The 14,681-nt window shown below is 39.7% G+C and overlaps 1 protein-coding gene across 4 annotated transcripts in view; it reads left to right on the top strand.

The window, feature by feature from the left end:
- The window catches only part of ARAP2 (ArfGAP with RhoGAP domain, ankyrin repeat and PH domain 2), a 185,681-nt gene that overhangs the window by 2,257 nt on the left and 168,743 nt on the right, over nucleotides 1–14,681 (top strand). The window contains exons 1-3 of one of the 4 annotated variants that reach the window (XM_081812502.1): nucleotides 2,522–3,080; nucleotides 4,498–4,655; nucleotides 11,684–12,750. In XM_081812502.1, the coding sequence (XP_081668628.1) occupies nucleotides 11,843–12,750 (908 nt within the window). In that variant the 5' untranslated portion in view covers nucleotides 2,522–3,080; nucleotides 4,498–4,655; nucleotides 11,684–11,842. Of the gene's footprint in view, nucleotides 1–2,521; nucleotides 3,081–4,497; nucleotides 4,656–9,187; nucleotides 9,222–11,683; nucleotides 12,751–14,681 lie in introns of those variants that run through there. The other 3 variants (XM_081812500.1, XM_081812501.1, XM_081812499.1) reach the window with 3 other exon arrangements.

Consider the following 14,681-nt stretch of genomic DNA (forward strand, 5'->3'; position numbering starts at 1 on the left):
CCCCCCCCCCCCCCCGCATTTCTTAGCTTTGACCAAGTGTGAATTGATGAGAGATTAAAAGCTATGAGATGTCTTTTTAAGCTTTACTGTGAAGTCCTGGACCCCGGTAGTTTGTCATTTTAGGTTTTTTTCCTTTTTTTAATAGTATTGGCCGGATTAAACATATAATGATGGTTAAACCATTTTGCTTGCTTATTTCCTTATTTGAAGTCATAGTCAATGGTATTCTCTTTATAAGATCTTTTCTAGTGTAAGTATAAGCATATTTGTTTACCCATGCTATGGAGGAAAAAAAGGAATCCTCATCTGGCTTGGGTAGTCATTTTGAGCAGCTTCAAGGGTAAAAAGTACTAGTAAAGAGGTGGGAGGAATTTCCTATGTTATACCATTTGTGTACAAAGGTAGATGGGTAGCTGAGGGCATACTCAGGGAAGGACTAAGGTGGTGGTGAACATTCCCTCATGTTTCTCATAAAAATGGGAGGCACAAAGGGACTCTCTACAGGTTATATTACATAGCTTTAGGAAAAGGAAAGAATGATTAATCAATTTGAAGTTGGAGAGATGATCAGGAAAGAGCAGAAGAGAAGTGTGGTCTGCATGCTGATTATCAGGTGACTTAGGCTCTGGAGGTGGTGATGATAACAGTCATTGCCAAGTCTCTTTCACAGTATCCTGGTGAAGTTTGGAATCTTTAGACTGCTATTCAAGGCCCTTCATAGCCAATTCCACCTTCCTTTTCTGGCCTCACTTTTCCTTACTTCTTGAACATTAAGTCGGCTCCAGCTCTTCTCATCTCCTTGCTGTTATTACCGGAAGACATCTCCCTCTGTGCCCCCTTTATGGCATTTCTTCTGCTTCGGATAGTGTTGCCTGTATCTACGTTTCTTCCTACTCATCTTCATATTCCCTTGCCTAGCCCCTTCACGGATCGCTCCATTCTCAAAGCTCTGAAGGGCTGCATACTTCACTTACCTTCATGGAATTAATTTGAGATTTTTAGAGTTCCCTGGCACTCATGAAAGATGATGGTTCTACTTCTCTATGTAATTAACAATAAAGCAATATTCAAAATGTAAGCCATGTGAGGGGCGCCTGGGTGGCTCAGTTGGTTAAGCGACTACCTTCGGCTCAGGTCATGATCCTGGAGTCCCGGGATCGAGTCCCGCATCGGGCTCCCTGCTGTCAACAGGGAGTCTGCTTCTCCCTCTGACCCTCCCCCCTCATGCTCTCTCTCTCCATCTCATTTTCTCTCAAATAAATAAATCTTAAAAAAAAAATGTAAGCCATGTGAAAGTCAAAGTCACAAAATTAGATTTTTCTTACTACTATTTAAGTGCTTTTTGGGGGTATATCAGAGTGTTCCAATTTCGGTATTCCTTCTTTACTGGCGCTTAACTGAGGGGTAAAGAAATGATTGTTTGCATGTGTGCTATTTTCCTTTGCTTATAGATCTTTCTATACTCCTTTAGATTTTTAAACTCTTTGAGAGAAGACATTGTATCTTCACTTTCTTTGTGGCACTTGACACTGTTCTCAGATGAGGTAATAGGTGCTGTAATCTTGAACTGCAAATATTTCCCGCTATTATTACTCTTGGAGAGAGTAGTGTTCCTCAAATATTTATTGAATGAATAAATATAAGTAAATGAGTCAGGAAGTTGGGAGACATTTGCTGAGATACCCTCTTTTCTTAAGAAAAAGAGACTGACAGTAATGGAACCAATAGGAGTAAGATCCCAAATTCAGCTGGAAAAGAGGTCAGGGTGCTATTTATAAATGCAAAGAGAGGAAGTTCACAGTAGGCTATTTTGAAACATCTGGTTGTTAGTCTAAAAATGTGTCTCAAATTCAGAGAAATGGTAGGGTATACATTTAATACTGAAATTTTAGAATTAAAATATAATGTATAATAAAGTGCACAGAAGTGTAAATCTTAAAATCTTCCTGTTGAACTACAATATCATGCTAGTTTTGACCTGAGTAAATTAAAGCTATGTTCAGTGTAACATGAAATGGAAGAGAATCCTGAAGAATGTGTGCTCATGTTCTTGTCAAGATACCTAAGTGGTCCAGTTCTCTTCAGGCTGCACTGGGCAGAAGCAGCTGCCCCACTAGGGAGCCACAGGTGGGAGATCTCCACAGTGATGCAGGCTTTGGCTTAATTCCTTTTTACTGTCCCCACTTTTGTTCTTGTAGAAGCGCAGCAAGGTGAAACCTGTCTGGTTGCTCAAGAATTATGGCTCTCCTTCAAAGATCTGTGAATTAGAACTGAAAACAAGTTTCAATAGGACAATTTTTTTTTTTTTTTTATTCATTTGACAGAGATAGACACAGCGAGAGAGGGAACACAAGCAGGGGGAGTGGGAGAGGGAGAAGCAGGCCTCCCGCAGAGCGAGGAGCCCGATGCGGGGCTCGATCCCAGGACTCTGAGACCATGACCTGAGCCGAAGGCAGACGCTTAACGACTGAGCCACCCAGGCGCCCCTGAAAACAAGTTTCAAACGTTAGCCATTTAACTTAAAAATCTAGATGGACAGCTTGAAAGAGAAAGATTTACTGAAGCTAGGGAGATTATCAAGCACTTAACTATTGAGATTATTATCTAAAATACCTAAACCTAGGTACTACTTAACCTACTAGTAACTTCTCATAGTAAGTCAGTGAATTATCACTCCTAGCCTTAACTGGGTGTGGAAATGGATATTAAGTTCTAGATTTTGAAAGAGTTGTATTTTTCAAATTGCACAGTAAATAATCAAAATATAACTTAAAACAATCCTTTCTCCTTGATCCAGGCTGCAGAATGCTTTTGCCCAGGCTTTGACTATTTTCAGCTCAAACCTTTCATCCGGCAGACACTAATTAAATGCTGATTGCTCGCCAGGGACTGTTGTAAGATCTTTATGCATATTTACTCATTTCATCCTCGAAACAGGCACTATTGTCACTACTCCTTACAGATGACCGTGGTGAGGCGCAGAAAAATAAAGGAACTTTTCCAAGGTCATGCAGCTAGCACATGGCAGAGCTGGGATCACTGGTAATCCCCGAGCTGTGTGTCCCAAGTCTAGTCTTCAGGTAAAGTCCTCATTCTCACTAATCTAATCACAGATTATTATTAAATATTATTTTTATTATTAAATTATTATTAAATTAAATATATTATTATTAAATTAATAAATTATTAAAACTATATTGTTAAATTAATATTATTAATTTATTAATATTTTTATTATTAAATTATATTATTGAATTATTATATTGTATTATTAAATTAATAAAACTATGTTTACTGCTGTGTTTGGTGCATTGTAGCCTTATTAGAAGAAGAATTTACAGTGCTAATTTAAAGGCATGTAATTTTACTAGGCAGGCAGAGGAATACCAGTCAAACCAAGTGCAGCAGTACAGTATATGACCAAGTCCAACATTGATTGTTACAAGTGAGTGAATAATAATAGCCAACATTGGTTGCACATTTGCAGTTTATGTGAGGTACTATTCCATGTACCTTACAAATTTTACTTGTTGAATCCTGACAAATTCTATCAATATGAGGTATATCATCCTCATTTTACAGATGAGGAAACTGAGCTTCAGGGAAGTTAAATAACTTAGTAAAATACATAGTTAATAGATGGGGAAGGCTGGTTTGGAATTCTAGTACTCTGACTCCAGAGCACTGTGCTCCTGCCTGGGTGGAAGCACGGACAGAATAGGTAGGGAAGACTCATGGATGTGGTGGTCCCTAGTTGTAAGATTTGAATTGGCCTCTAAAGGAAAGTTAAAAAAGTCCCAAGTATGTACAGGAAGTTCAGTTTGAATAAAAGCTGAGAAGCTGGCCCAGACCTTCTAGTCTGTCTCCCTAGCTCCTCGTTGTGGTACACAAAACAAAACAAAACACATCATGTAACATAAAGTTTGCCATCTTCACTATTCGAGGGCATAGTTGGGTAGTTAGTATATTTACATTGTTGTGAACTAGTTCTCCAGAACGTTTTCATCTTGTAGAACTGAAACTCCACACCCATGAAACAGCTGCCCTCCTCTGCCAGCCCATTCTACTTTCTATGAATTGTCCTACTTTAGATACCTCACAGAAGTGGAATCCTGCAGCATTTGTCTTTTTGTGACTGCCTCATTTCACTTAGCGTAATGTCCTCAAGGTTTATCCATGTGGTAGAATATTGCTGAACTTCCTTTTTATGGCTGCAGGTATTCAGTTATCTGTGTACACAACATTTTGTTTCTTATCTGTCAGTGAATATTTGGGTTGCTTACACTTCTTCTTTTGCATCACATTTAAAGTTAAACCTTTTAAGACCCTCGTCTAGTACCTTCTGGAACAATACTTCAGTACTTTCTATTCTAGTCAAGCTGCGTTTGTTTTTGCTTTTACCGTCACTATTGACTGTTCTCCTGGGCAGTGACTACTTACTTTGGTTATATTTGATTATTTGATTTTTTAAAAATATTTTATTTATTTATTTGACAGAGAGAGACACAGTGAGAGAGGGAACACAAGCAGGAGGAGTGGGAGAGGGAGAAACAGGCTTCCCGCCAAGCAGGGAGCCCGATGTGGGACACTCGATCCCAGGACCCCGGGATCACGACCTGAGCTGAAGGCAGACGCTCAACAACTGAGCCACCCAGGTGCCCCTGATTATTCGATTTTGACTTCATACTTTGGTAGTATATAGTGCTACAGTAGCTGTTTTTTCTGAAATGATAGATGCAAAATAAGTTTTAATCAGCTAAATTTTAAGGTACCATTGCTTTATACAGTAATTTCAAAAATTTTTTTTGTCGTTTTGTCTCACATATCACCCTGAGTAAAGGTAAATTAATGTAGGCTTCCATTTGTAACCACTTTCATGGACACATATACTCACAAACTGAAAAGGTATGTAACAGTTGAACTTACAAGACATAGTATATTGAAACAGGATTTCCCCAGTGACTGTAAGTGCTTATGCATAGCTGGAGAGTCAAAGGAGAGGAAAAATATCTTCATATTGGTACCATTCTGTTGTTAAATCAGTTACGTGACTATTTGGGGGCATCATGATTAACAGCACAGGTCATGGAGTCTGACCCTTCGAATTCTGGAATCTATCTGCTGTTTATCTGTGTGGCTTTGAGCGTGGGACTTTCCTCCCCAGGCAGCTTTGAGGATTAAATGAGATCCTACACAGATGGTTTGCCAACATCTGCAGATATTGGCTATTATTAGTAGCGTGTACGTCTGGGGGAGAATGAACGAGGATGGCAGTGTTTTCATGGGTGGGGAGGAGTAGCGGTCAAGGTAGAGAACATGGCAGTGAAGGTCAGGGCCTGAGGGTGACCACAGTTACGACAGATTGGGGGAACTGGGCTTCCTGTAAGGGGTTTGGTGGAGGTAGTGTTGCCGCAAGCTGAGTATGTGAATGGGCGGTAGAAGAGAGGGGTGCTAAACGGCCAATTTTATAGTATTTTTGGCAGCTAAGCACTCAGGCTAGAAAACTAAGTTAGGATTTTTGACTTTTGACCCTTTGCAATCTATTCTGTACTATGGGATGGAGTATTGTGACAACAAGCATATTTTCTCTAAACCACTTCCTCTTCTACATGGTTGTGGGGGAACAGTCAAATATCATCTTTATGAATACTTGGAGTTAACATCTTGGTATTAAACGTGAGTTAGCTTGATGTGCAAAAACCATGATATGTATTTCTTGTTGACTATATTGTATGTTGAAGCAATGATGGAATTCTGTGAAGACCTGTGGCCTGAACTAACTAGTTCATGTGTGTTATCCATATGGAGCTCCCTGGTTTTTTAAGGGATTAGCTATTTCTCCACAGTAAGTTTATTCCCAACTTGAAGTCAGGGACACATCCCTTATCATCTATAGTGTCAGTCATCCTCTGGGGGTAACTGATTAGTTGTAGAGATTTAGAGGAATAAAAATTGTGAGGTTTCTACCTTGGGGATCATTGCAGGGTGTCATAAATCAATTTTCCTATTTACTGGTGCCATTCAATCATTATGACCAGCAAAAGCATTTTTTTTTTTTTCCCACACATTTCTGGGTTTCCCCTGGGAGATAGTTCCAATCCATTGGGAACCACTGTTCTGGTATACAATAAACTCTCATTGTTCTTCAAATCAGTAAGAGTTGTATCGACAACCTTGAAAGTTTCATTTTTCGTGTGGCAGCCTAATTTCTTTTTATTTGGTAGATATTTTGTAAGGTTCCTTTTGGTTTTGTGATCCTGTGATGGTTAAGCCTATTTTGACACATTTGCAGTTTCTAAATATTCTAAGATTATGTTTCTGATTTTAAAAAGGTGTGCTTTAAAAAATGGGTTAAAATTATGACTGAATTCAATTGTATGGTGCTACTTTTTTCCCTTCCATAAGATATGAGAGTTAGGCAAATGGGATTCCAGAAGTTGTCAGTGCCGAATACTTTAATGACTTCATGGTTGTCAAGAAGTGGCTCATGGTTTTCAGTTGTTTCTTTCCTAGCTCAGCTAGGGGATGTGACCAAGGTCCACTGGTAGTGGGTGGAGGGATGGGTGGTGGGAGTGGCTCACTGTGGTGGTTTACCTTACTTGAGGCATTGGGAAAGAGAAAGCTGTCCCAACCCATGAGTTTTTAAAAGCCCCACAGGTGGGTTGGAATGCTTCCAGCTGACCTTCTGCTAACCCCCAACTCCTAATTTGAAGATCTCTTTTAGCGGTTAGATGGATTGGAGAAATCTGCCTGTGAATCCTGTGTCTGCTCTTGGCAAATTTGGTGACCTAGACAAACAAGCTTTAACACTGTGTGTGTTTTACACTTTCCATTTTAAATCATCTGAAGGCTGGGAAGAAGTCATTCAGCAAACATTTATTGAGCACCTGCTGTATGCCTGACCGTGTTCAAACATAAAGGCTAGAGCAGTGAACAGTACACAAGATCTCTGCCCTCTTGGAACAGTCCACAGATACTAGGTTGTAACAAAGCCATAAGATAGAGTAAGAGTAAGGAATAGTGAGGCACCAGGCCACTGGCATGCATGAGAGGGAGTAGGGAAGGCCTCTTTGAAGTGGCCACATTTGAACAGAGACCTGCTAAAGTGATGGAGTGAGCCATGGGTGTTATGTTGGGAAAGCAGATTTGAAGGAGATGTGAGGGTGAGAAGTGACCTCATGAGGTGGGAATAAAACTGAGGCCAACTTGGTGGCAGTTGAGTGATGGCGTAGACAGCCAGGGAATATGAAGTTGGAAGGTCCCAAGGAGTGATGTGGTGTGACTTCTGTTGTAAAATGAATCCTTCTGGCTGCTCTGGTGAGACTATACTATGTGTATATGGGGGTGGGGGGCCGGACAGAATCAGGGATATGAGTCAGAAAGCTATTATAGTGGTCTGAGATGGACAACATGGTGGCCTGGATGAGGCTGTGAGAAGAAGTGGTGAGAAGTAGTTGGTTCAGGATGGAGTTTCAAGGTTGAGCTCAATAAGATAATAAGATAATGTGTTATTCAGTGGTATCCAAGCCAGGCATGGAGCAGGGAGTCCTAAATATTACTTCCCTTTTACTTCTTCTTGAAAAGTGGTCAGGATAGGATGGGCAAATGTATAACACATCTGTAATGCCAACTATTTGTACGTTCTCTAAACATGTACCCCATATACATTGTGCACTATGTTTATAAACAATTTGGCATTTATTGGGCAGCTTATATGGGCTGGTCATCGTCTTGGCAGAGTTATTAGTTTATGGTGGGATAATAAAAAATCATTATAATGGCACGCACTTAGCATTTCTGTGTGCAGTTGGTTTTCTAGATACTTCACAATAGCCATATGAAATAGGTATTATTATTCTATTTTCCTGATGAGGGGAAACCGAGGCCCGAAAAGGTTAAATACTTGTTCAGGCTCACAAAACTAGCAAGTAGAGGAACTGGGATTTGACTCCGTGTGTCCAGCTCCAAAATCTTGGTTTTGTACTGCACCATCCCACTTCTGCAGGTTACTATGGAATGAATGGAATATGATTAAATGCTCTTAAGTAGTAAATGCTGTACGAGTACAGAGAAGAGAGTTTTTTTGTTCAATAGAGACCTTGTAAAGGAAGTGGCATTTGAGTTAGACTTCAAAGAATGGGGAAGATTTTAGCTGTGGGGAGATGATGATAGGGATGGAAATAAATAAATATAATGGTGGAAGTGTATGTCTACTAAGCACTTAACATGTACTAAGCACTGTTTTAACACTTCATCAGGACGGAGGTACCTTTGAGTGTTTCCATTTTATGGGTAAGGAAACAGACACACAGACATATGCCTGTGTTTACACTGCTAGGAAGTGGAGAAGGTGGGGTTTGCGCCTGATACCAGACTGAGGGGCAGTTGTGTTAAGAGGGGCATTCCATCCTAGGGGAGGAGAGTGATGAGCTTAGGCTCAGGTGGGATGGTATAAAGTATATTTGGTGAATGTGAGGAATTTAGAACTGGAAAATTTTCTTGCACATCCCCAGTCATCTTTGGGGTGTGTTACAAGTACAAATTTCTGGGCTTATTACCAGCCATTGTTGCTGGTCAGAAGATCCACAGACCAGTGTCGTGGAGAGCCACTGAGCCAGGGCATAGCATGCGTGCCCCTGTGCCCAGGTGGAGGCCAGAATATAGAGGGCTTTGATATCATTTTAAGGAGTGTACACATGGTAGCCTTTGATAGAATGGGCATGTCCATCTCTTTGCATCTGACGTGCATATGGGGTAGAAGCCTCTGCAGAAAGAACTGGATCTGTGAACACCCTTGAGTGGTCAGACAGTTAAAAAGTCTGGTGATTGGAGGATGGAGCTGACAAAGGCAGAGAGGATGATGGTAGGGCCTGTGGAAGGAAGCCTCTTTCAAATCTTGGAAAGGAATCAAGTTCATGTTCAGCATGTGAAATGATAGTAGAGAGATGGTTTTGGGTATTTGGTGTATCCATCCTTGATTGAGCCACCCAGGAAGTGTATGTGTATACTCCAAGGGAAGGAAAGGGAGTTGTGTATAAAACATAAATGCACACACACCACAGAACTAACTCTCAACCACTTCTATCCCTTCCATCCTCTACTGTCTCTTAAACATGTCCCAAGCACTTTGCAGAGTTCTAGGATTCCAGTTATACATGTGTATGAAGAAAGGAGGGATCCATTGTATTTTAAGAGGTTGAAAGGAAGCCTTCACGGAGGAGGTGATACCAGCCTGCCTATTCAAAATTTTAAATTGTGCATAGGATTTTCCAAAATGTTCAGATTTGCAGGCAGGTGGAGCATATGCCAGAGGCGTGGGGCTATTAAACAGTTTGTTGCCTCAGGAATGATAATTAACAATAATGAGCTAAAGTGAACAACGAGGCTGGTAGCATGTTTGGCATGGTTGAAATTGAGACTGGAGCTGGTACACAGGAACACCTACCTTGCGGTAAATAATGGGAGGTATGGTATCTGGCACATAATTGCTGTTTACATCAGTAGTAGCTGCTATTATTGTTGTTACTAGACTGAGACCGGACTGTGGTAGGACACGGTAACAAGCTTAGACTTTATCCTGTTGAGGATGCGGAGGGATGTGCTAAATTTGGATTTTCAGTAGCTCACTGATACATGGAGGCCGGGCTGAGGGATTTGTTTAGAAACTGTTATAATCTATAATTTATAACTGTTATAGGCAAGAGATCTAATGAGCATCTGAACCATGGCAGGGGCAGTGAAGACAGAGGAGTGTATTAGTCAGTTTGGGTTGCTGCAACAAAATACCACACACTGTTTGGCTTAAAACAAAACAAAACAAAACAAAAAAACCACATTTTTTTTTTCTCACATTTCAGGAGATGGGGAAGTCCAAGATCAGGGTGTTAGCCAATTTGGCAATAGTTATTTCCATTTGTGATGTGCAAAAAAAAAAAAAAAAAAAAAAATGTATTTATAAAATAATTGTGTAGAGCAAGAGTGGTATATTTGAGCATTAGTTTTGTATATAGTGTTGAGGTTTAGCTTTCTACTTTTTTTGTCCTGACATTTTGTCATTTTGAGTGTGACAGAGGGATACCTTGTTGTCGAAGTCATTTCCTGCCCTGCATCTCTTGTTTGTATCTTTATTTCTCTCCTTCTGCAGTGCTGCCTGAGTACAGTATGTGCTTTCCCTTTTTTCGCATACCTGTGTGTCCGTGTTTGCTGATATTTTTAAGTAGTCGAGGCAGTGGCTTTTGGGTCACTGGCAGAGAAGACATGCAGTGTCTGAGTTGTGCCTTTTGGTTGGAGAGCTATTTTGATTTGTGATTTCCAGAGATAGTGGATCAACACTTATTCAGATCAATTTGCCTAGGTGGGGCGTGTCTCCTTCTGCTATTTCAGCATATGTTATGCATGTTCTGTACTTTTTTCTTCTTATTGAAGCATAATATCCAGAAATGTGCACATATTCTACATTTATATGACTGAACCCAGTCGTATAAACAGCACCTAGATGAATTGACTTTTTAAAAAATTTAAGGGTGTTGTTTGGGAGAAAAATGAACGTACGTGAATCTGCTGCTTATAAAGGAAAATGTGATCTTTAAACTTTTTCCTTTTCCTTTCATATTAATTTATTTCCTATTATCTAATGTATTTAAGAATTAACAAGTAGTCTTATCTTGTATATTAATATTGTACATAAAATGCTATTGCATTTTTTTTTTTAAAGATTTTATTTAAGAGAGAGAGACAGAGCACAGGAGTATGGTGAGGGGGAGCAACAGACGGGGAGGAAGAAGCAGACTCCCCGCTGAGCAGGGAGCAGGGCGTGGGGCTTGAACCCAGGACCGTGAGATCATGACCTGAGCTGAAGGCAGATGCTTAACTGACTGAGCCATCCAGGGGCACCAGATGCTGCTGCATTTTTGAAATGAAAACTCCTGACCTGAGAAAAATGTTTAACTGTGCTTTTTAAGAGAGTCTTTGAAGGAAGTGTATGAAAGGGGAAAGTTGTTCATAGCTAGTTACTGTTAAGAGAAATCTAAAATTTGGAAATCAAAAGACTCTATAGCATGTTCTTTCAATGGCTTGTGTGGGGGTGTTGTTTAACAGGCCCACCCTAGGGGTATTTAATTCTCATCTTGTGCTCTACTTTCTATTTACTGTCTAGTTAGAGCCCTGAACAGGGAAGTTATCTGTTAGCATATAGATTTTTGTCTGGTAGATAACCCCAAAGGTTATGGTTTTATTGCCCTGTAGGACGTTAACCAGTTTTTTAAATCTAACCTACCTTAGTCTAACGCTTAAAAAGAAAATCTTTTCTGATGGGCTGTCTATACCTGTTCCATAAATGCTCTTGGAACTAACCTTACCATCTTACTGGTTCCCTCATTAATGGGTTGAATACATTATTTGACACATGTTCATTTTATATTTGTGGGAAAGTCATTTTTTACCTGTTTTGAAAATCATTATTGGATACTACCATGGCATTTCTGTCCTGTACTTCCACACTCTATCTAGGAATTGACTTCCTAGGGCATGCACAGTAATGCCAAAGATTCTAAATTCTGAGTGAGCTGAAGTAATTATCCTCATTTCTGTTGTGTTTCTTCAGAGAAAGTTTATAAGGTAAAACTAGGTTTTACTAACTAAAATGTCCTAATAAATTAATATATATATATATATTTTTTTGCAGGCTTAAGCACATAAGATATTCACTGTGAAGAAAATAATATTTTGAGACATTTTTCTGTCGCAAGTGATAGAGGAAAAACCAATACAGAAGTGCACTCTCCTGTGTGTGTACCTCATTGTACTGCTTTTGATATATCAGCTTAGTAATGAAGCCACCATTATGTCCTCAGTCAGTGAAGTAAATGTTGATATCAGAGATTTCCTAATGAGCATTAATTTGGAGCAGTACCTCCTACACTTCCGCGAGTTTGGTTTGAATACTGTGAAAGACTGTGTAGCAGTAAATGATGGTGTACTACACAAAATTGGAATATCACCTACAGGACACCGGAGGAGGATACTGAAGCAGTTACAGATAATCTTGTCAAAAATGCAAGATATCCCAATATATGCAAATATCCATAAAACAAAGAAGGACGATGAGACTTCAGAGGATCGCCACGCTCCATCTTCTGGTCGGAATACCTCCGCAGAACCTTCTGATACGGGTGGTGTGCAGGCACCTAGCCCGACACAGTGGGAGACCGTTACCAAAAATCTTGACCGAAACGATGTTAGTGTAGAAAATAGCCAGTCTTCTAAATCAGATAATAAGCTGTCTCTTCTTAAACACAACTTTCCCATTCCAGAAGAAGAACAACACCTGAATTTGAGTTCTTTCCAACATACTTTATATGGTAATGAAAATATTAAAATAGAATCTTTGATTACAGAGAAAACTACGGATTGCATAGTTGAAGAACAGAAAGCAAAAAGATCTGATTTGATCTCAGAAAATGCGAGTAAGCTTCCTGATGTAGATTCTGAATGCCTTTCTTCCCTTGGCTGTTCAATATCGGAGGCAAATTCTGGAAGTGGAACTGATGGTTTAACAGAAAGATCACCACCATCCCCATTCTTTCAATTTCAGGGAGAAATGGTTGTAAATGACTTATATGTTCCATCATCTCCAATCCTAGCACCTATGAGAAGCCATAGCAAGTTGGTTTCAAGACCATCTCGGTCTTTTCTGCTAAGACATCGGCCTGTACCAGAGATTCCAGGGTCAACAAAAGGAATTTCAGGGAGGTAAGAATTTTTATGATGAGCTATAAGTATTCGGTTTGGGGGAATTTAGTTACTTTTAATACATATTTTTAGTGTTTGTAAATTTGACTTATATTAAGTTGCCTATTGACCTTTTTTTTCTTCTTTTAAAACTAGAAAATGCCATTTAATTTATATACTCTTTCCCAGGTCCTGTTTCCAACTTATGACTGCCTGGGACTCTAATTTTCTCCCATGTAATTGGGGGAAGTTCCCTTCAATTTTACCTGGCCGTTCCTTCCCATACCTTCCTTCACACTTAGTATTATATTCTTCCACGAGTGCAATTCTCACAGTAGAATTGCTGATTCTGTCTCCCCACTGGATTCTTTGTTCTTTGGCAGGGGCCACTTTTCTAATGTGTGTATTTCTACTGCCCGACACGATGTGTTGGCATGAATTAATAATTCAGGACACATCTAAGGAGCCACCTGCTTGGGTGCTGATCAGTGCGCGAGGTGCAAAGGAGGTAGGGAGGAATAAAGGCCCTTGAGGTGTTGTGTAGGAAACATATAAAGACATGGTCACAGTACAGTGCAAAACCAGGTTCACTCACATCAGAATTCTGAGGAGGGGCCCCCCAGCATGTTGGGTTGGTAGTCCTTTGAGGTAACTGCGGGTCTAAGAGCTGACTTAACAGCAGAGCGAGCTTTCATCCCTTTCTCAGAGTTACACCTAAAATAGTTGTGGTTTTCTCCAGGGTTGTGGTGGGATTTTTTTTTTTTTTTTTTTTTGTCTAAAAGCTAACACTTGTCTCTGCTGGGAGTCCTGAGGTGGTTCGACTGTTAACTGCTATGGTACTAAATGCAATTACGGATTTCCTGCACAGGCTCTTGCCTGGCATTTTTGCAAGATCCTCCTGCCCTGCCTGCATCCACTCTGTCCCTACTGCTGGTACTTTAGCCCTGGGGTATCTGTGGTAATTATTGTGCATGATCCTGGTTGTGTTTGCAGGAGAAAATGTGGTAGTTCAGTATTTGCTGAAGAAAATGTGGCAATTTACAGGACTGTTAATTTAAGAACCTCTCATTAGAACATAAGCTCTTTGAGGGCAGAGAGCCCAGTTTATCTTTGTGCCAATAGCAATGTCTAGTCTTTCCTTGGAAATCAGTAGTAAGAGTGTAATGTATTAAACACCCTAGGTTTCAGTTTGGTTTATAATTTCCCGTGGGTTATCTAAATCCCACAGTGGCTCTGTGACACAGATATTATTAATTCATCCATTTTCTTATGAGGTAACTGAGCCTTGATTCATTTTTCCAGGATCACATGAGTGGTAAACTGGAGTCTCATTCCATTACGTCAGACTCCAGAACCCATTCACTTTCTTAACCCCTCATTTAGTAAATATTATTAAAAATGTGGATTGCATATATGAGAATTAAAGTATTAGTTGCACATGTAGAAGATGACCAATTTTGTATGGCACTTTAGTTTTAAAATGATTTGCTAATTTTAAACAAAAAGAAGTAACTGAGAAGGGTTTGCTTTGAATACACACGTTAACAGTGTATCTTTGCCAGAACAGAATCCTTTTGGGAGTGGTAACGATAACTTCAGATAAGAAACATTTGGCTTAAGTGTTAAAGAAGATGTGCTGTTTTTCATACATTTTTGAGAATCTTTTGGTGTTCATTCAGTTGTAAGTGTAAGTAAGCTGTGTATCATATGAAAGTCTTATTCACATTATTTGTGAGTATGAGTCTTTGAAAATGAGAATTGAAATAATGTTAAAATTATTCATAAATAACTTAGTACTAGTTGCTTCATAACCCTGTCAGATTACCCATTGTAACCTTTCTTCTCTGATTGTGGCAGTAAATGGTACCTATGTATCTGTGGTGCTCGTATCATAAAATGAGAAAGTAAGCTAAATTATTTTCAGACTTCACTGTGTTTTTCCTTGTGGTCCT

This window comes from Leptonychotes weddellii, chromosome 2 (genome assembly GCF_054177405.1).
Source record: "Leptonychotes weddellii isolate Sample4059 chromosome 2, ASM5417740v2, whole genome shotgun sequence".
In the NCBI taxonomy this organism is placed as follows: Eukaryota; Metazoa; Chordata; class Mammalia; order Carnivora; family Phocidae; genus Leptonychotes; species Leptonychotes weddellii.